Raw genomic sequence first — 22,454 nt, 5'->3', positions numbered from 1 at the left:
ACGGAGCCAAACTGTCAAACGTGAATCCTCTAATCAGTGTAACGGGGCAGAGAAGGGTTGGGGGTTCGGGAGCTGCCACCCCACACTGGGGCTGGAGTGTGGCCAGGAACTACCTTGAAACTGATGTAGGTGAGAGAGAGAACTGTGGGGGTCCCCTTCTGCCCTGTTTGCCCATCACCTGGGGGCGCAGACGGAGCCGAGGTCCTGCCCACAGGACTTCTTGGTGTGACATCATCACTGCCGCCGCTGTGGGCAGTAAATCTTGCGCAAGCTGTCGGGGGGGGGGGGGGGGCGGAACCACTGTCCCGGGTGCATTTAGGCTCAAGGGCAACAGCAGCTCTCGAACCCACTGCCCTCAGGAGAAAGGTCCTGACATTTCAGGTGGAAACCCCCTGCCCCTCCACAGAACCTGACTCATACCCATCTGATTGTTTCTGGTTTCAACTTTCGGTGTTGGGACCTCTCCAGGTCTGTTTCATTAAGGGTTGCTTTAATCCACACAGGACGAAACCCTCTAGAAAGGGAAGTGCAAGGGTGGGGAGGGTTCCCCCACTTTCTGTGTAGATTTGGAAATCCCTTCAAAACCAAAAATCATCAGCCCAGCAGGTCGGTGAACAGACACTTCCCCACGAGGACAGCCAGTAGGCATTTGATGATTCCCCTCTCCGATCATCTGGGAAATCCAAATTAAAGTGACAATGAGTGGCCCGAGACAGCACAGGGCTGCAGCCAGTCGCTGCGGGATCACGGGGTCCCCTCACTTTAGTGCCCCTCAATCTGTCCCCCGCATCTTACATCAGAGGAATGGCACCTACCCAAAGGACTGGGAAGACTTGGCAGGGTTGCAGTGAGAAAATGAATTCCATTCACTGTCGGGAAGCGGTGAGAGAGGAACCACTGTTGGGGGCGCAGCTGTCGTCTGGTCAGTCGCTCTGGAAAAATGATATTGAAAATGTTTTGTAAAGGAAGAGTGGAGATTCCTGGGTTTGACCCCAGCACCCTATATGGTTTCTGAGCATCACTAGTGTGGCCCCCTAAAAATTCACCAATACAGGGGCTGGAGTGATAGTACAGCGGGTAGGGCATTTGCCTTCAACGCGGCCGACCCGGGTTTGATTCCCAGCATCCCATAGGGTCCCCTGAGCACCTCCAGGAGTAACCCCTGTGCATCGCCAGGTGTGACCCCAAAAGCAAAAAAAAAAAAAAAAGATCACCAACCCAAAAGCTGGGGGTACAGAAGAAGTCACCAGGCCTGGGTGGATGAAATGACTCAGATTGGATCCCAGAGCCCCAAGAGGTGTTAGCCCCAGCTCCTGGCGGGAGTGAGTTTTCATCCAGTGACCCCTCAAGGTGCTAGTGCCTGGTCAGGCTTCACTGGACAATCAAACCCTTTCCACTCCAAGGTATGGAGCCATCCGCAGGAATTTATTTTGTTGGGGGGTTGAGGGAGATTTGGGGCCACAGGATCACAGGTGCTCAGGATCACGGCTGGTGGGCTCCGGAAAGCACACTTGGTGGGCCGTGTGGGAGGCGCTTCTGGGTTACTCTCAGGCACTTTAGCGGGAAGGCTTCAGTTCTGGCATCTTCTAGCTCTTTATCGTCTTTAACCCCCAGAACCTGTGTAGAGGGCTGCTTTGGCAGTGGAAGCTTTTTGGCAGGGTGGCGTGCCCATATCCGACACCTTGCTTGGAGCCGGCTCCTGGCTCAGGGGTCATTCCTGGCAAGGTTCGGGGACCCTCTGCGGTGCTGGGGATCAGGGTCGGCCACAAGCTAAACCAGCACCACGCCCCCTGACTATGGCACAGGCCAAATACTCTTTCCTTCTGGTCATACAGATTTCTGACAAGGTTGGGAAGCTTGAATGCTTGAATATCTGGGGTGCGGGTGGCCCTCGGGGTTCACAGCAGCCTCAGAGCATCCCCTCGTGTCTGGCCGGTTGCAGACCCAGGAAGCTGGGGTCAGAGTCCCAAGGGAGGGCTTGTGGTTAAAGGGGAGGGCGGGTTCTCCCCGCCAGAACCCACTTCCTGCTTCCCCCCAGCACGGGGAGGTGCAGGGAGGTTGAGTGAGTGCAGAGACGCTCTCCCGCCCGCAGCCCGCCAGCGCCATGGAGGCCGAGGAGGGGCCCGAGTGTGGCCAGCCAGACTTCGTGCTTCTGGAGCAGGTGACGCTGGAGGACTTCATGAAGAACCTCCGAGCCAGGTAGCCAGGGCACGGCCTCCCCATGACCGTCACCAGCACCGCGCAAGCCCTTTCTGAGATGATGGGGTTTGGTGGGCAGGACGGGTTCCCCAGCCCTTCCCTCCTGCCCGCAGGGCTCCTTCTGCCTCCTCCTCAGTCAGGACTAGGAGGGTGCCAGGGTCTTGGACAGGCGAGGGTCTGTCAGGTGTGGGGCTGAGTCTGATGAAGCTGCCAAGTGTCCCCCGGGCTTTGGATGGACAGCTGGGGTGACGCTCTGGGGGTTGGTTACAACTGGGAGAAGTGACATGGGGCAGATTCACCACTGAGGAGGCAGCGAGCAGGGCTGAATGGAGAGCAGTGAGGGTGGCCCCATCTCGGATGGCCAGGGGAAGCCCAGGGCACACGCAGGCTTTGGGGTTGGGACTCCCCGAGCAAGACTGATGTTGTGGGGTGCGGGGCAGGTTCGGACTGGAACCAAGCTAGCTTCTGCGGTGTGTAGGCCCAGCGCCAGGCAGGGTTTTACTTTGCACTTGTCAAAGTAGCTTTGATAGGACCTTCCTGTTTTAAGGGGGCTCGCTGCTGCCCAGCCAGGATGGGAGAGCAGGACCCAGGGGCAGTGTCCAGGGTGTGGGGAGAGAGAGCCCCGGTCTCCCTCATCAGAGGCGGGCACAGGAAGAGGAACCCCCGACAGTCAGCCCACAAGAGCACCAGAGCACCAAGGGGACATCCGGCAGTGCCCACTGAGGCAGAGCGATTGAGGGACCAGCCCAGGGCCCCTGCTGTCACCTCATCTGGGCAAAGGGTGGGGTGGGGCAGTGACTGCTGCACCCCTTGGGCACTTGGGTGTGGCTGGGTGGATCTGCCTCTGGGTCCCCGCCTGAGTCACACCGGAAACAAGTCATAGCCCGCCCCTACCTGCCAGCCCTCTGAGCTCCCCTCACCCCTGCCAGCTCTCTCTCCCCCACAGCCCTGCCAACCCTTTGTCCTAGCCCCTGCACGTCAGCTCCCACGGTGGCCTCAGGCCAAGGCCCCTTCATACAATGAGGGGTCGGAGTACCATGGACTGAGGGGTCCCCTTTCGGAATGAGCAGTCAGGGTCCTGTGACTGGGGCACCCCTCACAGAGTGAGGGGCTGAGCCTATGCTACCAGCACCTCTCATAGAGAGAGGGGTCCTGTGATATCAGGGCGCCCTTCACGGAGTGAGGGGTCAGGTGCCCTGTGGTACAGGGCCCCGACACGGCTCTGTGCTGGGGCGGGCACCCAATAGTGCAGTAGACTCGCACCAGCTCAGACCTCAGTGACACCTGGGAGACTGGAGTCAGCCCTGCCCCTTCTCGGCTCTCAGCCCCTCGGGGGACCCTGTGTCCAGGCCGCGGGGCTTGGCTGTGTGGGTGGCCCAAGTGCTGAGGCCCGGCCCTCCTTGGCAGGTTTGAGAAGGGACACATCTACACCTATATCGGTGAGGTGCTGGTGTCCGTGAACCCCTATGAGGAGCTGCCCCTGTACGGAGCCGAGGCCATCGCCCGGTACCAGGGCCGCGAGCTATACGAGCGGCCGCCCCACCTCTACGCGGTGGCCAACGCTGCTTACCGCGCCATGAAGCAGCGGGCCAGGGACACCTGCATCGTCATCTCAGGTACGCCCAGCCGCCTCACCTGGTGCCAGGGAGGGGACCGAGCCGGTGTGGGTTAGGCGGGGGCACTGATCTCACCCTTCCTCCCCAGGGGAGAGCGGGGCAGGGAAGACGGAGGCCAGCAAGCACATCATGCAGTACATCGCAGCAGTCACCAACCCCAGCCAGAGGGACGAGGTGGAGAGGTGAGGCTCAGGGCGTCAGAGGGACGAGGTGGAGAGGTGAGGCTCAGGGCGCTGGCTGCCCACAGGCTCCAGGGCGCGCCACATGCTCGGAACAGGCAGCTCGGCCATCTGGGGACAGCGTCCGGCAGCCCAGCACCTGCATGCCACGGCGTGCGACCCCACACGACACGGTCTCCTGGTCACTGCCTTGAGCTCCGAGCCCAGAGCAGCCCCTGAGGACCCTGCAAACCTCCCTGCCAAGGTGCCGTGCTGCCGCAGTCCCTCCCAAGGGTCCCGACAGAAGGGGCGTTGGCCAGTGGTTACAAAGGCCCCGGACAGTAGGCGGGAGGTTTGGGTAGAGAGTATGAATCTGGAAATCAGAGTCCTTCTGTCCTACACATGGGGACTCGTGGGGACATAGTACTTCCTGTGGAGATGGGATGAAATGGGGCTCGGGGGAGAAGGAATGCAAGTTGGTGGCAGTCTCCTTCAGGAAAGAACGAGGGCGCCGAGGTACTGGGAAGCAGAAGCTTTCCTGGGGTCGGCACCTCCCACCAGCTCACACCATCTCAACCTCCTACCAGCTCACACCAGATCACACCCACCAGACTCACACCTCCCACCAGCTCACACCTCTTACCAGCTCACAACGCTCACCAACTCACACCAGCTCACACCTCCCACCAGCTCACACCAGCTCACACCTCCTACCAGCTCACAGCAGCTCACACCTCACACCAGCTCACAGCTCACACCTCACACCAACTTACACCATTTCAACTTCCTACCAGCTCACACCCGCTCACGCCTCACACCAGCTCACACCTCACCAGCTCACACCTCACACCAGCTCACACCTCTTACCAGCCCACATCTCTCACCAGCTCACACCAGCTCACACCTCCCACCAGTTCACACCAGCCCACACCTCACACCTCACACTATCTCGCACCACCTCACACCAGCTCATGCCTCACAGCTGTGTGGCAGCAACATTTCCAAGCATCTGTGAGGAAGGCTCCCTGTCCCTGGGGTGCGCGGGGCAGCCGAGTGAAGGCCACTGCAGACTGCAGGTCCTCACACGGAGAGGGCTGGAGTGGGCTGCATCCCCACAGCAAGGGGCCTGCCTCATGACAGTCCCCCGCCCCCACCGTCCAGGGTCAAGGAGGTGCTGCTCAAGTCTACCTGCGTGCTGGAGGCCTTCGGCAATGCACGCACCAACCGCAACCACAACTCCAGCCGCTTCGGCAAGTACATGGACATCAACTTTGACTTCAAAGGGGACCCCATCGGCGGGCACATCCACAGCTACCTGCTGGAGAAGGTGGGCATGACGCACAGCCCCTGCCATGCCCAGGTCCCTGGCAAGTGTCCTGGCCGGGCACCCGCACTTAGTTCCTCCTCAGGGCCCCAGGACTCCCCAGCAAGCCCCGGCCTCCTGCTGTGCTTGGGGCAGTGGAAGCCTCACTCAGTCGCCCCCTCTCCTTACAGTCCCGGGTCCTCAAGCAGCACGTGGGGGAGAGGAACTTCCACTCCTTCTACCAGGTAGGCTACATGGGGGGCAGGGCCACCCCACCACCCTCCCTACCCAGCTTCACTGAGGCTGTGTCTACGCCATGACTGACCTGCGTCTAAATCAGGTCTGGCTCACTTAGTGGGTGCTCTGAGGATGCTGGAAGTCTACACTGGCAGATCCACTGAGTGAGACTGATCCCCTGTTTGAAGCTGTGTCAGTCGCTAAAGTTGCTTCTACCTGGTCTTGGACAGTGTCTACACTGCATGACCCCTGATGTGGGTTCTTATAGACTGGGTTCAGTACCAGTGTTCCCCAGTGTGGGCACCCCCACCCCCTTGGGGGTGCTAAGACCATGTGGGGGGAGGGGGAGGATGGTAGCTCTGGGTACAACTGGGGGCTCTTTCTGCTTGTTCCAGAGGGGCATTTAGCCTGTTTCTCCTGGAGAGGGGTCAGAACCAGCCAAATATGGGTCGGAACCACTGGGTGCTGTGTCAGACAGCTTTTCACTCCAGTGGACTCTGATCTCCAAAGTGAGAGCTACCAGCTCGTTGGCAATGTCCACACCATCTCTGGATGCCCGGGAGGGGCGAGTGGTGGAGGTAGAGGAACAGCCGGCACTCAGGGACCCTAACTGAGGGTGCCATGGTCCCACAGATGCTGAGAGGGTGTGAGGACGAGGAGCTGCGAGCGCTGCACCTGCAGAGAAATCCTGCGCTGTACAACTTCACCCGCCAGGGAGCGGGGCTCAGTGTGAGCGGGGCTCAGCGTGAGGGGGACAGGGCTCGGTGTAGGTGGGCAGGGCCGAGAGTGAGCAGGGCTGGGCTCGGTGTGAGTGGGGCGAGGCTCAGTGTAGGTGGGGGTGTGGCTCAGTGTGGGCGGGACAGGGCTCAGTGTAGGGGGGCAGGGCTCAGTGTGAGTGGGGCGGGGCTCAGTGAGTGGGGCGGGGCTCAGTGTAGGTTGGGGCGGGGCTCAGTGTGAATGGGGCGGGGCTCAGTGTGAGTGGGGCGGGGCTCAGTGTGAGTGGGCGGGGCTCAGTGTAGGTGGGGGCGGGGCTCAGTGTGAGTGGGCGGGGCTCAGTGTAGGTGGGGGCGGGGCTCAGTGTGAGTGGGGCGGGGCTCAGTGTAGGTGGGGGCGTGGCTCAGTGTGAATGGGGCGGGGCTCAGTGTAGGTGGGGGCGGGGATCAGTGTGAATGGGGCGGGGCTCAGTGTGATTGGGGCGGGGCTCAGTGTAGGTGGGGCGGGGCTGAGCTCTTTGTGAGCCTGGCTGATCCATCCCTGTCCCGCAGTCTTGGTGCAGGCACAAGGCAGCTGTTCACGGGGCATCGTCTGGGGCCCTGACTGATGGTCTTGGGGGGAGGTCAGTGCGGGGACAGAGGGATTGGGGTTCAGTCTGGCCCTGGTGTGCTGAGTCCCTTCGCCCCCAGGCCTTGGACACGGATGAGAGGAGCCACCACCAGGCGGTGGAAGAGGCCATGCGGGTGATTGGGTTCAGTGCAGAGGAGGTGTGCTCCGTGCGCCGGGTCCTGGCTGCCATACTGCACCTGGTGAGCCGCCAAGGGGGCTGGGGCGTTCCCACTGCACAGACAGCGGCCTCGGGAGGCCTCTGGTCAGCTCCCCTCTGCTGAAAATGCAATGGCTTTGGCTGAGGCTCCGGCCTGAGCTTCGTTCCTGCTCAGAACGAGGCATGTCGGGCCCAGCGATGAGGCTGTGCTTGGTGTGCCAGCGTCTTCTGTCATTCCGGAGCTGGGTGGCTTTGGCGGGTCACTCGCTGCCTCTGAGCCTCTCGTCCGCGGGATCTGGAGGAGCAGGAGGGGCAGAACGCGGCTGCAGTCATGCAGTGGGATCCGTCAGGAGTCCGGGGGTCTTGGGGAAGGCGCGGGCCCGTCTCGGCTGTCTAAGGCAGCTCTGCCCGCCTGCACTGCCCTCCCTTCCTCCACCCCTCCAGCAGGGAGCAGGGAGCCCAGTCCCCTCACGCTTCCCTTCACCAGGGAAACATCGAGTTTGTGGAGACGGCAGAGGACGGGCCAGAGCAAGGACATGTGGCAGTGGCGGCAGAGGAGCTGGTGGACCACGTGGCTGAGCTGACCGCCACGCCCCGGGACATGCTGTTGCGCTGTCTGCTGTCCCGCACCGTGGCCTCGGGAGGCCGGGAGCTCATTGAGAAGGGCCACACGTCGGCGGAGGCCAGCTATGCCCGCGATGCCTGTGCTAAGGTTTTCCGGGAGAAGGAGGCAGGGTTGGTGGGACCCAAGCAGCCTTCCCGAAGGGGTCAGGGCCAGATGCAGCCCTGGTAACAGGCTCCTGGCGTCCTCGCAGGCTATCTACCAGCGACTCTTCGAGTGGGTCGTGGCTCGCATCAACGGTGTCATGGAGCCTCGGGACCGGGACCCCAGGCGCCACGGGAAGGACACGGTGATCGGTGTGCTGGACATTTACGGCTTCGAGGTGCTCCCAGTCAACAGGTGGGTGACCAAGGACACCCCCACTCGCTCCCCACTAGGGCCCCCTTCTTCTCAGGAGTGCCCCTGGGAAGGGAACAGGCTCCTGGGGACTGTCCCCACTGCTCCCTGCCTCATGCCTCATGCTGTGCTGTCCACCTGGCGGTGACCAGGAAGACAAAATCTTGGGCTCACTTCCCTTTAAGTGAGGGATGCCTGACATTTTCCAGGGTTCCCCGAGCCCCACCAGGCGTGATCCCTGAGTGCAGAGGCAGGAGTAAGCCATGAGCACGGTCGGTGTGGCCCTAACACCTGATCCAAACCAAAAACTGCTTCGGAGAGAGAAAGAGAGCCTTTCCTTTTATTTATTTTTTTCTCTTTGGGTCACACCCAGCGATGCTCAGGACTCTGCACTCAGGAATCACTCCTGGCGGTGCTCTGGGGACCCTATGGGATGCTGGGAACTGAACCCGGGTTGGCGGCGTGCAAGGCAAACGCCCTCCCCACTGTGCTATCGCTCCAGCCCCCCAAAACTGCTTTGAAGGGTGTGAGCAGAGGCGGGGGCAGAGGGAGGTGGTGGTGGGGGAGGGGGGGAATCCTCAGAGCCAGAGCCAGTGCAGTGAAGCACGTTGCTGGGCGCGGCCCGCCAACAGCTTTGAGCAGCTCTGCATCAACTACTGCAACGAGAAGCTGCAGCAGCTCTTCATCCAGCTCATCCTGAAGCAGGAGCAGGAGGAGTACGAGCGGGAGGGCATCGCCTGGCAGGCGGTGCGTGCGGCGGGGGCGGCCGCGGGCGGGGCGTCGGTGGGACGGGGGGCGCACGGGGCGCGCGAGGAGGTGCTGGCGGCTCGGTTCACTGTGTGCAGGTGGAGTACTTCAACAACGCGGCCATCGTGGAGCTGGTGGAGCGGCCGCACCGCGGCATCCTGGCCGTGCTGGAGGAGGCCTGCTGCACGGCGGGCACCGTCACCGACCGCCTCTTCCTGCAGACGCTGGACACGCACCACCGCCACCACCCGCACTACTGCAGCCGCCAGGTGCGCCCGCGCCGCGCGCCCTCGGTGCGGGCGGGGCCCGGGCCGCGCCCACCCTGCTCACCTGTGCTGCCCCACAGCTGTGCCCCACCGACAAGACCATGGAGTTCGGCCGGGACTTCCGCATCAAGCACTACGCGGGGGACGTCACGTAAGGCGGGTGCGGGCAGGGGGTGGAAGAGGGGTAGCACCCCTGCGCCCCCCTCCCACGCTCTCCTGAGGGGGCCACACCCGGCTGTGCTCAGCGCTTGCTTCTGCCCTGGCTCTGTCTACCCCAGGAATTTTTACGCCCGGCTGCTCCATCTGGGGGTCCCGGCTCCAACCCCAGTCGGCCTCGAGCAAGGCAAGAGCCCTCCCTGCCCACTCGGTCCGCAGCCGCCCCCACCCCCTTCCGAAAACACAGAAATCAAACCCCTCACCGGACTCGCAAGGGAAAAATCAGGGAGTGACCCTTGAAACAGTAGTTTCAAGTGCAGGTGTATCTTTGGGGGAACTTGACACAACACCTGTCCAGGTCATAGAGATAACGGAGTGGGTGCTGTTTGGATGCAGCCAACCCCGGTTTCATCCCTGGCACCACATGTAGTCATGAACATTCCCAGCAGTGATTCCTCATCACAGAGGTAGGAGGAACCCCTGAGCCCTGCTGGGCATGACCCCAGAATAAAAGATAGATTTTTAATAAAAGTGTTCCCCTGGAAAACAGTGCTAGTGCAGATAAGGTGTGTGTAATCTTGCCGCCGGCCTGCGTTGATCCCCGGGCAGCTTTAGAAATGGTCAAAAAATAATAGATCAGGGGGCTGGAGAGATAGCACAGAGGGTAGGGCGTTTGCCTTGCACACGGCTGACCCGGGTTTGACTCCCAGCATCCCATATAGTCCCCTGAGCACCGCCAGGAGTAACTTCTGAGTACAGAGCCAGGAGTAACCCCTGTGCATCGCCAGGTGTGACCCAAAACGCAAAAAGAATAACCGATCATAGTAAACAAATAAAGATCTTTATCTGGGCTAGAGAGGTAGTATGTGGATAAGATGTTTGCCTTGCACGCGGTCAACCCGCTTCAATTCCTGGCACTGCATATGGTTCCACAAATATTGCCAGTAGTGTTCCTTGAGCACAGAGCCAGGAGTGAGCTCTAAGCACAGAGCCTGAGCATAGAGGCCCGAGCACCACCAGGTGTGGTCCAGTAACAGAACAAAGGAACAGAAGAATAGGATGGGATGAACGGAACACAGGATGTCGGTCAGATCTGCTGACCAGACCCACATGCAAGCCCTGAAGTTAGTCGCCTGCTGCTGTCCTGGTGGCCAGTGGCACTGCTCACCCCTGGATGTCTGTGTGTGCGCTTTCGAGCTGTGGTGCTCCCGTGCTTCAGGGATCACGGTGCTCTCACTGCAGTGCTCTTACAGGCTCTTGTCACATTCCCATTGTGGTCGTGCTCAGACGCTTGCTCACCAGTCCATAGTCTGAGCACCCTCCCACGCAGAAGTCACTGGATGCACTGGGGCCCAAGATCCTATGGGGTGGAGGTGGGAGCTCCTTGGAGCCAGGTCCGGGCAGCTGCCTGAGCCCGCCAGAAGTAGAACCTAGACTGTGGCACTGAGCTTTCTAGCGAGGAACAAGGCAGTGGAGTCTGAGTCCTCAGTGCTCATGAGGTGCGGCCGGTGGCCGTCACCGAGACTCATGGAAACGGTGCTGAGCCTGGCCTGGCACAGCAAGCACAGAGAGCTCAAGTAACTCGTCGTGAGTGCGCCTTTGGAAGAAGTGTTCTCCCTGGGAGCGCGGGTGACTCAGGGGAGCATGGGAGAGAGAGCCGGGCAGGTGGGGCAAGGGGCTCGCAGACACCCTCACAGGCCTGTGCCCGCAGGTACTCAGTGGAGGGCTTCATCGACAAGAACAGAGATTCCCTCTTTCAGGACTTCAAGCGGCTCCTGTACAACAGGTAACGGGGCACCCGCTGCATTCAACAGGGGTGGCTGCAGGCCAGAGGCTCAGGCCGCTCAGTTCTGAGCCCACCCCCCAGCCCCGCCCAAAGGCCATGGGGCCTCAAGGGCTGAGGCAGGGCAGCTGGGCATGCAGCCTGTGTCCACAGCAAGGACCCCATCGTGCGGGCCATGTGGCCGGACGGGCAGCAGGACATCACTGAGGTGACCAGGAGGCCCCTGACAGCAGGCACGCTCTTCAAGAACTCCATGGTGGCCCTGGTGGAGAACTTGGCCTCCAAGGTATGGCCTCCCAGAGCCACTGTCTCTGCCTGACCCGCAACCGCGTGTCCTGGGGGAGGTTGTGGCCACCCAGTGTGCTGCACTCACACCTCTCACGGTGGGAACAGCAGAATCTGGTTGTGGGATTTCTGGTGAGGTCTAGGGATTCCTGCTCTGAGTTTGAGGGTCATGGCCCTGGGGTCACAGGGACAACAGGGGAAGCCATAAGCTTGTTCAGTGGTGCAGGAGCATGTGGACAGGAACACTGGGCAGGAGCACTGAGCAAGGAGCCCTGGGTGGGAGCACCGGATAGGAGCACTGTATTAGGAAGCTAAGAGGCAGGTGCCACAGGGGGCCAGGGTGACTGGACAATACCCAGGACAGCCTGAGAGCCTATGAAGTGAGAGATGGGATGGGTGGGCACAGCTTCCCAGACCGACTGGTCTCGCGGGCCTGTTCTGCGCTACCCAGCCTCAGGCCCTGCTCCACCACCACCCTGAGCTCCCCTCCTCCCCACTGCGCACAGCTCTCCTGTCCCAGTGCTCCAGGCCTGCGGCAGTGGCCAGCCCACACTGTCCTGTCCCTGGCAGGAGCCCTTCTATGTTCGCTGTATCAAGCCCAACGAAGACAAGGTGGCCAAGAGGCTGGATGAGAGTCACTGCTGCCACCAGGTCACGTACCTGGGGCTGCTGGAGAATGTGAGGGTCCGCAGGGCCGGCTTTGCCTCCCGCCAGCCCTACTCCCGCTTTCTGCTCAGGTACAGACCCCCTCTCCTGTCCCTGCGAGAGGCAGAGGCCAGTGAGCCAAGGGCGTGGAGGCGGAGCACAGCGGCAGGGCTGGGCCAGGTGGGGCGGCAGGGGCCGGTAGGGCAGGTGCGGCCAGGGATGGGCCGGAGGGCGCGCCAAGGGGGGGCTCACCCCGGGGGGCTCACATCCTCTGCGGGTCCTGCGGTGACAGGTACAAGATGACTTGTGAGTACACGTGGCCCAACCACCTGCTGGGTTCCGACCGGGCAGCCGTGGCCGCCCTCCTGGAGCAGCATGGGCTACAGGACGACGTGGCCTTCGGCCACAGCAAGCTGTTCATCCGCTCGCCCCGAACTCTGGTCACGCTGGAGCAGAGCAGAGCCCGCCTCATCCCCATCATCGTGCTGCTGCTGCAGAAGGTGAGGGGGGGGCTGGGCGGGGCGGGGCAGGGCCGGGCCCGGGGCGGAGCAAGCCGTGGGCGAGACTCGCATGGGCGTGGCACAGGGGGCGGGGCAAGCACCGGTGTGTGGGCGGGGCGCAAGGGGCGTGGCCTGTTGGCGGGGCCCATAGGGATCGAGCAAGGGTACGCGATCTTGTGGGCGGGCCCAGAGGCGCAAGCATTGGTATGCTGTCTTGTGGGCGGGGCTTTATGGGCGGGCCCAGAGGCTCAAGCGTTGTTATGCTGTCTTGTGGGCGGGGCCAGAAGGGGCGTGGCGTGTGGGCGGGGCCCAGAGGGATCAAGCAAAGGTACGCGACCTTGTGGGCGGGGCTTTATGGGCGGGCCCAGAGGCTCAAGCATTGGTAAGCTGTCTTGTGGGCGTGGCCAGAAGAGGCGTGGCGTGTGGGCGGGGCCCAGAGGGATCAACCAAAGGTAAATTACCTTGTGGGCGGGCTTTATGGGCGGGCCCAGAGGCTCAAGCGTTGTTATGCTGTCTTGTGGGCGTGGCCAGAAGAGGCGTGGCGTGTGGGCTGGGCCCAGAGGGATCAACCAAAGGTAAATTACCTTGTGGGCGGGCTTTATGGGCGGGCCCAGAGGCTAAAGCATTGGTATGCGGCCTTGGGGGCGGGGCCAGAAGGGGCGTGGCGTGTGGGCGGGGCCCATAGGGATCAAGCAACTGTACGGGATCTTGTGGGCGGGCCCAGAGGCTCAAGCGTTGGTATGCTGTCTTGTGGGCGGGGCCAGAGTGGGCGTGGCTTGTGGGCAGGGCCCAGGGGGATCAAGCAAAGGTACGTGACCTTGTGGGCGGGGCTTTATGGGCAGGCCCAGGGGCTCAAGCGTTGATATGCGGTATTGTGGGCGGGGCCAGAAGGGGCGTGGCGTGTGGGCGGGGCCCAGAGGGATCAAGCAAATGTACGCGACCTTGTGGGCGGGGCTTTGTGGGCGGGCCCGGAGGCTCAAGCATTTGTATGCGGTCTTGTGGGCGGGGCTAGGAGGGGCGGGGCGTGTGGGCGGGGCCCAGAGGGATCAAGCAAAGGTTCTCGCGACCTTGTGGGCGGGGCTTTGTGGGCGGGCCCGGAGGCTCAAGCATTTGTATGCGGTCTTGTGGGCGGGGCCAGAAGGGGCGTGGCGTGAGGGCGGGGCCCAGAGGGATCAAGCAAAGGTACGCGACATTGTGGGCGGGGCATTATGGGCGGGCCCAGAGGCTCAAGCATTGGCATGCGGTCTTGTGGGCGGGGCTGAAGGGGGCGTGGCGTGTGGGCGGGGCCCAGAGGGATCAAGCAAAGGTTCTCGCGACCTTGTGGGCGGGGCTTTATGGGCGGGCCCAGAGACTCAAGCGTTGGTATGCTGTCTTGTGGGCGGGGCCAGAAGGGGGCGTGGCGTGTGGGCGTGGCCCAGAGGAATCAAGCAAAGGTAAGTGACCTTGTGGGCGGGGCTTTGTGGGCGGGCCCGGAGGCTCAAGCATTTGTATGCGGTCTTGTGGGCGGGGCCAGAAGGGGCGTGGCGTGCGGGGTGGTTCGGGGCGGGGCGCGGCGGGGCGGGGCGGCTCCGCTAACGGGTGGGAGGGGTGTGAGCTCTGGGCACCGAGCGTCCAGGGTGGACAGGAACCCTGGGGACAGTAGGGGCCGCCCCAGCGCTACTCAGGCAACAAGTGTGGGTGCCTCCCAGGTCACATTGGTTCCGTGGTCCCCAGCTTCAGGCTGCGGCGAATCGAGGGGCTCCAAACAAGATCTGGAGGCGTGAGAATTTGGGAGCCTCTGGCTTCCTTCCTTTGTCCTCCACTGGGCAGGTAGCAGGGCTAGTGGAGAACCCGCCGCTGCCCGCGCCCACAGCGCCGCCTGGTGCCTGGAATACAAACGCTTGGTTTGATTTGGTCTGGGGGTCACACCCGGCGGTGCTCAGGGACTCGGAGCTTAGTAGCAGGGAAGCACGTGGGCTGCCGAGGATGGAACCCGGGCCGGCCGCTGTACCATCGCTCCAGCCTGGGAACCGGTTATTTAGGAGCTGAAATCCCTTAACGTCTGCTCAAAAATCATCTTGTTCTTATCCACCTCTCCCCATAACTTTTTATTGCTTTAGCAGCAACGCTGAAAGATTTAAATGGTGACGATTGTGTACTCACCTTTTCTCCACATTCACATAAAGGAGTGTGTGTGTGTGTGTGTGTGTGTGTGTGTGTGTGTGGAATCACATCATAGGACCCTATTTCAGGAAGCATATTCTAAGAACTAGTATTTTAATTTTTAGATCCAAATTCACATCAGCAGTTTAAGAACTCTAACACTGACAAAATAAAAAATACATCTCAGTATCTAATATGTAGGTCAGTGCCCTATTGTTACCATGACATCTTTTTTACTTTATTATTTTTTGTTTCGTTTTTGCTCACAACCAGCAGTGCTTGGGGGATATTCCTAGTTCAGTGCTCAGGGCTCACTCCTGACAGTGCTTGGGGACCCAGGCCTCCTGCTTTGCACAAACCATATGCCCAGTCCTTTAAACGCTCTCCAGCCCCAAATATGACATCTTCTTACCATTTTTCTTTTTTTTTCAGGACCGGGAATTAGATCGGGTCTCCTGAGGGCTATCACTAAGCTCGCCCCATGCCCCTCCCTCTCCAGATACAGTGCAGGGCTTAAGGCATTTGCCTTGCATGTGTCCTACCACCACCACAGCAAGAGGTCCCCTGGACCCCTCGGGAATGATGTCTGAGCACAGAGCCAGGAGTAAGCCCTGAGCACTGCCAGGGTATCCCAAAAACAGCAATTTAAAAAACCTGGAACCCAGAGGGCTGGAGTGAGGCTCTTGGCGTGACCCTGGTTCCATCTTGAGTTGTGACAGGTTCTCCCAGAACTGAAAGGAATATCCCAAACACCCCTCTAAGTACCAGACCCATCAGTGACAACACGTTTCATTTATCTCCCTTAACATATGGGGTGACTTGGGTGCAGCAGAGATGTTCCAAGGGCTGTAGCATGGGGAGGCCTGGGTTTTATCCCTGGCACCATATGGTCCCCCAGCACTGCAGGGAGCACTCCCAACCTCCAAGCCAGGAGTGGCCCCTGAACACCAGTGGGTATGGCCCCCAAACCAAACCAACAGCCAGATACCCATTTTGGTATTTTTTTTCTTGAGTCACACCCAGCTTTGCACAGGGGTTACTCCTGGCTCATGCACTCAGGAATGACTCCTGGCGGTGCTGGGGGGACCATATGGGATGCTGGGGATCGAACCTGGGTCAGCCGCGTGCAAGGCAAATGCCCTACCCGCTGTGCTATCGCTCCAACCCCCCATTTTGAGTAAAGTAAAGTAAAGGCCCTCCCGTTGATCATCGATTTGCTCGAGCGAGCCCAGTAACGTCTCCATTGGAGACTTTGTTGTTACTGTGTCTGGCATATCGAATACTCTCGGTAACTTGCCGGGCTCTCCGAGAGGGGTGGAGGAATCAAACTCAGGTCGGCCATGTTGGCTGCGTGCAAGGCAGACGCCCTACCCGCTGTGCTATCGCTCCAGCCCCCCATTTTGAATCTGTCACAATATCATGATCTCAAGCACAGGGTTTCTCGAAAGTTTGTGCTTCATTGCTGGGCCATCCGGCAGTGTCCACGCCCTGTCAACTTCCAGTCGAGGCTGCTGTCCCTGGGAGGGGCTTATTTCTGGGTCGCCCTGGGGTAGCCTTTTGTCTCACTTTTCCTATAAGCCCAAAGTCAGCCGAAAGCAGGTCAGGTGCATTTGTAGGAGAGAGCGTGCCCCCAACCTCACAGAGGACGTGGGGGTGCCCAGCTGTAGGAATCACAGCTTCTTCTTTTGGGGGCTACACCCGGCAGTGCTCAGGGCTCACTCCTGGCTCTGGATTCAGGGAGGGCTCAGAAGATGGTATGGGGTGCTGGGGATTGAACCCAGGCCGGTCCTGTGCAAGGCAAAGGCCATCCACACTGCACTCTCTCCAGCCCTGGAATGGCAACTTCAGGGCAGTGGCGAGAACCGCTCTTTCTAGGACCTGCTCCTGGCAGAGCCCCAGACGTAGCCAGAGTCTCAGGCTGGGGTGAGGGAGAGCTTCAGAGAGAAGCAGTGCTTTCAGGGGAAGGGGCGTCGTGGGGCCCAGCGAGGCCTGACCCAGGGCTCCCTCCGTCCTCTCCCCAGGCGTGGCGGGGCACCCTGGCCCGGTGGCGCTGCCGGCGGCTCCGGGCCGTCTACACCATCATGCGCTGCTTCCGGAGACACAAGGTGCGCGCCCACCTGGCCAGGCTGCAGCAGCAGTTCCAGGCCGAGCGGCAGCCCCCGCTGTATGGGCGGGACATGGTCTGGCCCCCGCCCCCCGCCGTGCTGCAGCCTTTCCAGGACACCTGCCAGGTGCTCTTCCGCAGGTAACCACTCAGACCGCCAGCGTCTGCTGGGTGAAGGGGAGCAGGATCGGAGCCCCTCGGGGACACAGGGACCCTCGTGGGAGAAGCCGCTGTGCCTGCCCCGAGCTGCCTGGAGCCTGGGCTTCGGGAATGGGGACACTGCCTCTGAGCGGGCCTGGGGTGCTGGGCGGGAGTTCTCTGGCAGAGGCCCTGAGACCCCCTGCAGGGGGCAGCAGGCCCCAGAGAGGCAAAGCCTGCATGGGATGCACGGGACCTGGACAGGAATGCACGACGCCCTCTGACCCCTGCAGGTGGCGGGCGTGGCAGCTGATCAAGAACATCCCCCCTTCAGATGTGGCCCAGATCAAAGCCAAGGTTGCGGCCATGGGTGCCCTGCAGGGGCTGCGGCCGGACTGGGGCTGCCAGCGGGCCTGGAGCCAGGACTACTTGTCTTCAGTGAGTGTTGGCAGCTGCAGAGAGCCGGGGGAGCCGCGGCCCTGCCCAGCCCAGCTGCGTTCTCCCTCCTGTCTGTCTGTCTGTCTGTCTGTCTGTCTGTCTGTCCATGGGTCCTGCCCTTCTCTGCTCCTTGCAGTCGCAGGGTCTCTTCACTCAACCTTGCTGTGCTCACAGCTGCCCTCCAGATGTTCCCCCTGCTAGCCTGCACCCTGCTCTCAGCGCAGCCCCCGCTCCCAGCACGCCCCCCGGTTCCCAGGCAGAGCCCATGGTGGCGGGAGTGAGTCCCAGGCCCTGCGTGGAAACGTGTCTGACCCTGCTGGGCCTGGGCCTCCCAGCAGCAAAGACCCCCCCGGAGACCCAGGGGTTGAGAGGGGGATGGGCATGCATCTGAGGCCTGGGGAGCAGCCGGCTGGCCGGGGTCAGCCCTAGGGGAAGGGCGATTGCTGGTCCACAAGGGGTACTGAGGACCCTGTGCCAGCTGGTCCCTCTGTCCGCAGGCCACAGACAACCCTGCAGCCTCAGATCTGTTTGCTCAGCAGCTGAGGAGCTTGAGGGAGAAGGACGGCTTCAGCACGGTTCTCTTCTCCTGCCACGTCCGGAAGGTGAGGAGGGCTCCCCAGGGTGGGGGGGCACGGCCAGGGTGGGGTGCAAGGGACAAGCAGAACCAAGGAGGCAAGGGCCAGGGGACAGTGGGCAGGACCAGGCGCAGGGCAACAGGGCAACCCCAGCTCAGGGCTGTCCACTGCTCCTAAAACTCCTGCCATCAGAGGTAAGGAAGGGGGCAGCCGGCCACCCCCACAGAGTGCCCCAAGTGTGGACAAGTGACCCCCATGGCCACCCTGCAGGTGAACCGCTTCAGCAAGCGCCGGGACCGGGCGCTCCTACTCACTGACCGGCACCTGTACAAGCTGGAGCCCGGCCGGCGGTACCGCGTGATGCGGGCACTGCCCATCCATGAGGTGAGTGTCCCCCCCACTCCCTGCGCACCCCTAGCCTCTGCTCCCTCTGCAGATCCCCCACGCAGGGTGGGGCAAGAGTGTGTCCTGGGGGCTCGGAAGGAAGAAGAACGTCCGTCCTGGCTGTGTACGCGGAGTGGTGCGCACCCTGACCCTTCCCTCACTCAGGTGACCGGACTGAGCGTGACCAGTGGGCGGGACCAGCTGGTGGTGCTGCACGCACAGGGCCACGACGACCTGGTGGTGTGTCTGCACTGTGCGCAGCCCCCACAGGACAACCGTGTGGGAGAGCTGGTGGGCGTGCTGGCCGCACATTGCCAGGGGTGAGCTGTCCTGCCTGCCCTCCCCGCGCCCCCGCGTCCCCAGGGGTGAGCTGTCCCGGCCCCCAGCCCCCGTGTCCCCAAGGGCGAGCTGCCTTGGCCCCCGTGTCCCCAGGGGCAAGGTATCCTGGCCCCCGCGTCCCCAGGAGCAAGCTCTCTGCAGCCCCGTGTCCCCAGGGGCGAGCTGCCCCCGGCCCACTAGGCGCCCTGACCCGCCGCCCTGTCCCCAGGCAGGGCCGCCCGCTGGCCGTGCGCGTGTCCGACTGCATCCCCCTGAGCCAGCGCGGGACGAGGCGCCTGGTATCGGTGGAGCGTGGCCCGGAGCAGGCCCAGCCCGACTTCCGCTGCGCCCGCGGGGCCTTCACCCTGCTCTGGCCGGGCCCCTGAGTGGCCCCAGCTCAATAAAGAACGTTGGTTTTCTGCCCGGCTGGGTGTGTGCCCCCTGCGGCCCTGCGCCCCAGAGTCCCCCAGCACGCCTGCCGCAGGAGTCGGTGGGCCTGCAGGGGCCGGGCCGGCCTCCCTGGGGCCTGCACGTCCTCACAGCCTGTGGCCGGTCCCGCCCCAGCTGCACAGCGCCCCTCACTTGGTCCCATCCTGGCAGAGGCCCATGGAGGCGCTGGGCAGACACAAGCCAGGTGGGCTCTGACCAGCTGCCCTGGAACAGCATCTGTGCTGGGCTGCCTGGACGCAGACAGTGGTGGGCCCAGATCCCTTGTACTGGGCAGCAGAGCCCACCTGGCCAGCATCCCCCCCCCAGCACCCATTGGTGTGAAGGAGGTGAGCGTCTGCCTGCTCAGCTGCCTGGGTTTTGGGGCTTGGTCCTGGGGCTTCCCCTGGTTCCTGTTTGTTTACTGCCCCTCTGTCTTTGGGGCCACACCCAGCTCCGTGCACCCGCAGTGCTCAGGCACCCACCGAGACCCACCAGCCCTCATGACTCATCGTTTCTTCCCTGTGACAACGGGCAGGGCCACCTCTGTCCTTGCAGGGCCTCCTCAGCTGGTGGGGGAGAGGCTGCCTCCAAGACCAGCCCAGAGTCCTCCTCCCTGCCACCCCCTGCCCTGTGCACCTGCTTGTGGATCTGTGTTGTTGGTACCTGCGGGAGCCGGGCCCAAGGTGGTGCCAGCTTCCTGGCCCAGCTCCTCCAGATCTCTCACCCGGGGCTGAGCCGGAGCATCTGGGACCGAGGCACAGCCTGGGAAATGGTCCGAGAGATTTTGGCTCTGTTTGGGCTCATCACCCACAGCCAGAGGCCTTGGGGAAGAAAGATTGTGATGGTCAGGTGGAGTTCAGGGCATGGGGTTCGCAGACAGCAGTACCAGGACCAGGGCTCAGGGGGCAGAGCTGGGCCTCTCCGGTCCTCCCCAGTCCATCCCAGTCCTGCATGGTGGTCCACGCACTGTAGGGTGGCCCCAGAGCCTCTGGCGCCTAGCCCCGGGGCAGCAGGCCTGCACCCGCAGACTCAACAGCACCAGGGGCAGCCGAGGACCCTGCTTCCACCCGTCACAGAACCTGCACCTCTAATCAGGCGTATCCTCAGAGCGGTGCCTGCCACCATTTGCAGAGGTCACTTCCCAAGGCATGGGGGCAAGCGCTGTGGTGGTGAGGGAGTCTGACAGGGACCGTGCCACGTGCCTTCTCCTGAAGGGACTCGGGAACCCACAGATCTCCTCAGCGCCCCTGGAAGACTCTGCCTTCCCTCATGATCGCCAAGGTCCCTGCGGAGAACATGTCCCCAGGAGCCGTCCCCACTCACTGCCCTCAGGAGCTCTGGGCAGCTGTTCCAAGACGGGCCCCACCGAACAGCTGAAGTTTTTCCTTCTGCCCTTGTTCTCAGCGTTCCTTGTCAGCAGGGATTCTCCCCTGCCCGGTCCCTGGGAACCTGCCAGGCCTTTAGTCCCCTTGGCAGGGGCTGGTGGAGCACAGAGCCCCTCCGAGGCTGCCCTCCCGGCTCGGTCCTGTGGTTTCGGTCTTCGCGTGTGCCCCTCTTACTGACACCGGCTGGAGGGGAGGTTTGCTGAGGGATGGGGAAAATCCCTGACTCGCGAAAATTTTTTAAAAGGCTCATTTCAAAAGCCCACAATGTAGCTCAGTGATAGGGAATGTGCTTCATATGTGCAAAGCATCAAACATCAAAATGCACCAAAGCACCAGACACCAAAACGTAAAAATGAAATGAAAGGCGGGACCGGAGAGATGGTAGAGTAGGTGTGGAGCTCATCTTGCACGCGGCTGAGACAGGTTTGATCCTCAGAACCCCATCTGGTCCCCCAAGCACCACCGTGAGTGATCCCTGAGCACAGAGCCAGAAGTAAGCCCTGAGCACTGTCCAGCGCGGAAAAAAATGAAATGAAAGGATGAGGGGCTCAGTGGCTCAAAGTCTCTGCCCGGGAGGTGTGAGGCTGTGAGTTTAGTTTCTGGTGAGTGTGGGCGCCTGGCATTAAGGGAGAGTGGGCAGCTCTGCTGGTCACCAGCACTGAGCAGGGGAGCACACGGAGTGTCCACAGCCCTGGCCATTGCGATACTATCAAATAACCACAGGGAGAAAGGAGAGAGAAGGGACAGCAAAGCTAGGGGATGGAGAGAAGAGAGAGGGAAAGGAGGGAGGGAGGGAAGGAGAGAAGGAGGAGAAAGGAGGGATACACACACATCCAGATGTCAAACCAGGCCGAGACCCCACCGAAGGAGTCACACGAAGACAGACTGCGACGCACTAAGCCAAAGGTCTCTATCGGCTAGCTTAAGCTACGGCCCTCATCTGGCTCACCAACACAGCAGCAGCCTGCTCAGAAGAAGTGGCCCCGAGTCTCAAAAGTGATGGGCTTTCACACCAGAGCATTGTATAACAGGGACTAAATGCGGACCACCCTTTTGGCTGCAGTCTGAAAGAAGGCTTTTCACTACTTGTACTTAGTGATTGGTTATAAGTCAGTTACACAGACACAAACATACACACACAGTAACCATACACAGACATAAACAGACACACAGACACACCTACATACACACACATACAAGCACACAGATACAGATACACACAGACATATACACACAGACACATTGAATCACAATCACACATAGCTACACATACATAGACACAGACGCTCAAAGACGCACACACAGATAGGCACAGACAGATACACACACACACACACACACCTAGCCAGGGTCAGAGCTGGTGTCCACTCCCGGCCCCTCCCCGGCCAGGAAGATGGCACATCAATGATGGACAGGAACAACCAAAGAACGACCAAGCGAGAAAGGCAAGTGTCCATTCAGAGCTGCTTGTAGTTTAGACATAGCGGCTGTGGGCTGGCAAGCTGACAGGCACTGACTAGTGGCACTTCCTGTATGACCACAGGGGGCATGTTTGTGCTCTCTGATTGATTCAGAAGCGGAATGAGCAAAGCTATTGGTACTGACCAGTCCCAGCTGGGACTCACGGAGACACGTATGATTGGTTTGGTGGATTGTCACTAGAGAGTCGATTGACTTCCTGCAAGTTGGCCTCATGGTCACTGACCTCCTGGGCTGGCTGTGGACAAAAGGTCATTTTGTAGGCACCTCTTGTGGGCCAGGAGGAGACCCCTGGGCACCCCTTCTGGTGGCACCCATTGGGGTGGGCTGCAGGGAGAGCTTCTTGGGACCAGCATGTGTCCCTCCTCGGCACCTCTCCTGGCAGCCAAGAGGAGGAGACTGCGGGGAGAGCTCACTCCTGAGGTCCTGGAGGGGTCCTCACTGGGCTCCCCTCCTGGCGGCCACTGGGGGCTCAGGGAGAGTGCCCTCTTGTCGGCCAGGTGGACTACCCCCTGGGCAACTTCACTGGTGGCCACGGGGGGTGGTGCAGGGAGAGGCCCCTCTTGTTGGCCAGGAGGGGGAACGATTGGGTGCAGCTCCTGATGGCCACAGTGGGGGGTGCGGGAGAGCCCCCTCTTGTTGACCCAGAGGGGTGCCCCTTCTGCGGCCACGAGGGGTGGGTATAGGGAGAACCACTCATGTTGTCCAATAGGCATCCCCCCTGGGTAC

The 22,454-nt window shown here is 61.5% G+C and overlaps 1 protein-coding gene across 1 annotated transcript; it reads left to right on the top strand.

The window, feature by feature from the left end:
• The first annotated feature begins 2,083 nt into the window (after positions 1 to 2,083).
• On the top strand, positions 2,084 to 18,818 carry LOC130044667 (unconventional myosin-Ig). Its single transcript, XM_056137285.1, has 22 exons — positions 2,084 to 2,199; positions 3,607 to 3,815; positions 3,904 to 3,997; positions 5,135 to 5,300; positions 5,468 to 5,521; positions 6,147 to 6,242; positions 6,917 to 7,036; positions 7,481 to 7,705; positions 7,809 to 7,954; positions 8,584 to 8,698; positions 8,797 to 8,967; positions 9,045 to 9,115; positions 10,832 to 10,906; positions 11,057 to 11,189; positions 11,759 to 11,925; positions 12,126 to 12,333; positions 16,497 to 16,720; positions 17,011 to 17,155; positions 17,653 to 17,757; positions 18,001 to 18,114; positions 18,280 to 18,434; positions 18,662 to 18,818. Exons 1-22 carry the CDS (start codon positions 2,105 to 2,107, stop codon positions 18,816 to 18,818), a joined length of 3,045 nt encoding a protein of 1,014 aa, XP_055993260.1. The 5' UTR covers positions 2,084 to 2,104.
• Positions 18,819 to 22,454: the final 3,636 nt, after the last annotated feature.

Source organism: Sorex fumeus, unplaced genomic scaffold (genome assembly GCF_029834395.1).
Source record: "Sorex fumeus unplaced genomic scaffold, SorFum_2.1 ptg000123l, whole genome shotgun sequence".
NCBI classification, from domain to species: domain Eukaryota; kingdom Metazoa; phylum Chordata; class Mammalia; order Eulipotyphla; family Soricidae; genus Sorex; species Sorex fumeus.
Note: the sequence above shows the minus strand (reverse complement) of the source record. Positions and strands in the feature narration are given on the sequence as shown.

Bases quoted from the DNA above. Each gene is read 5' to 3' on its own strand.
- LOC130044667 (XM_056137285.1), top strand. From the start codon at position 2,105: ATGGAGGCCGAGGAGGGGCCCGAGTGTGGCCAGCCAGACTTCGTGCTT. The intron at 11,190-11,758 runs GTATGGCCTCCC...TGTCCCTGGCAG, and splicing joins TGGAGAACTTGGCCTCCAAG to GAGCCCTTCTATGTTCGCTG. The intron at 11,926-12,125 runs GTACAGACCCCC...CTGCGGTGACAG, and splicing joins TACTCCCGCTTTCTGCTCAG to GTACAAGATGACTTGTGAGT.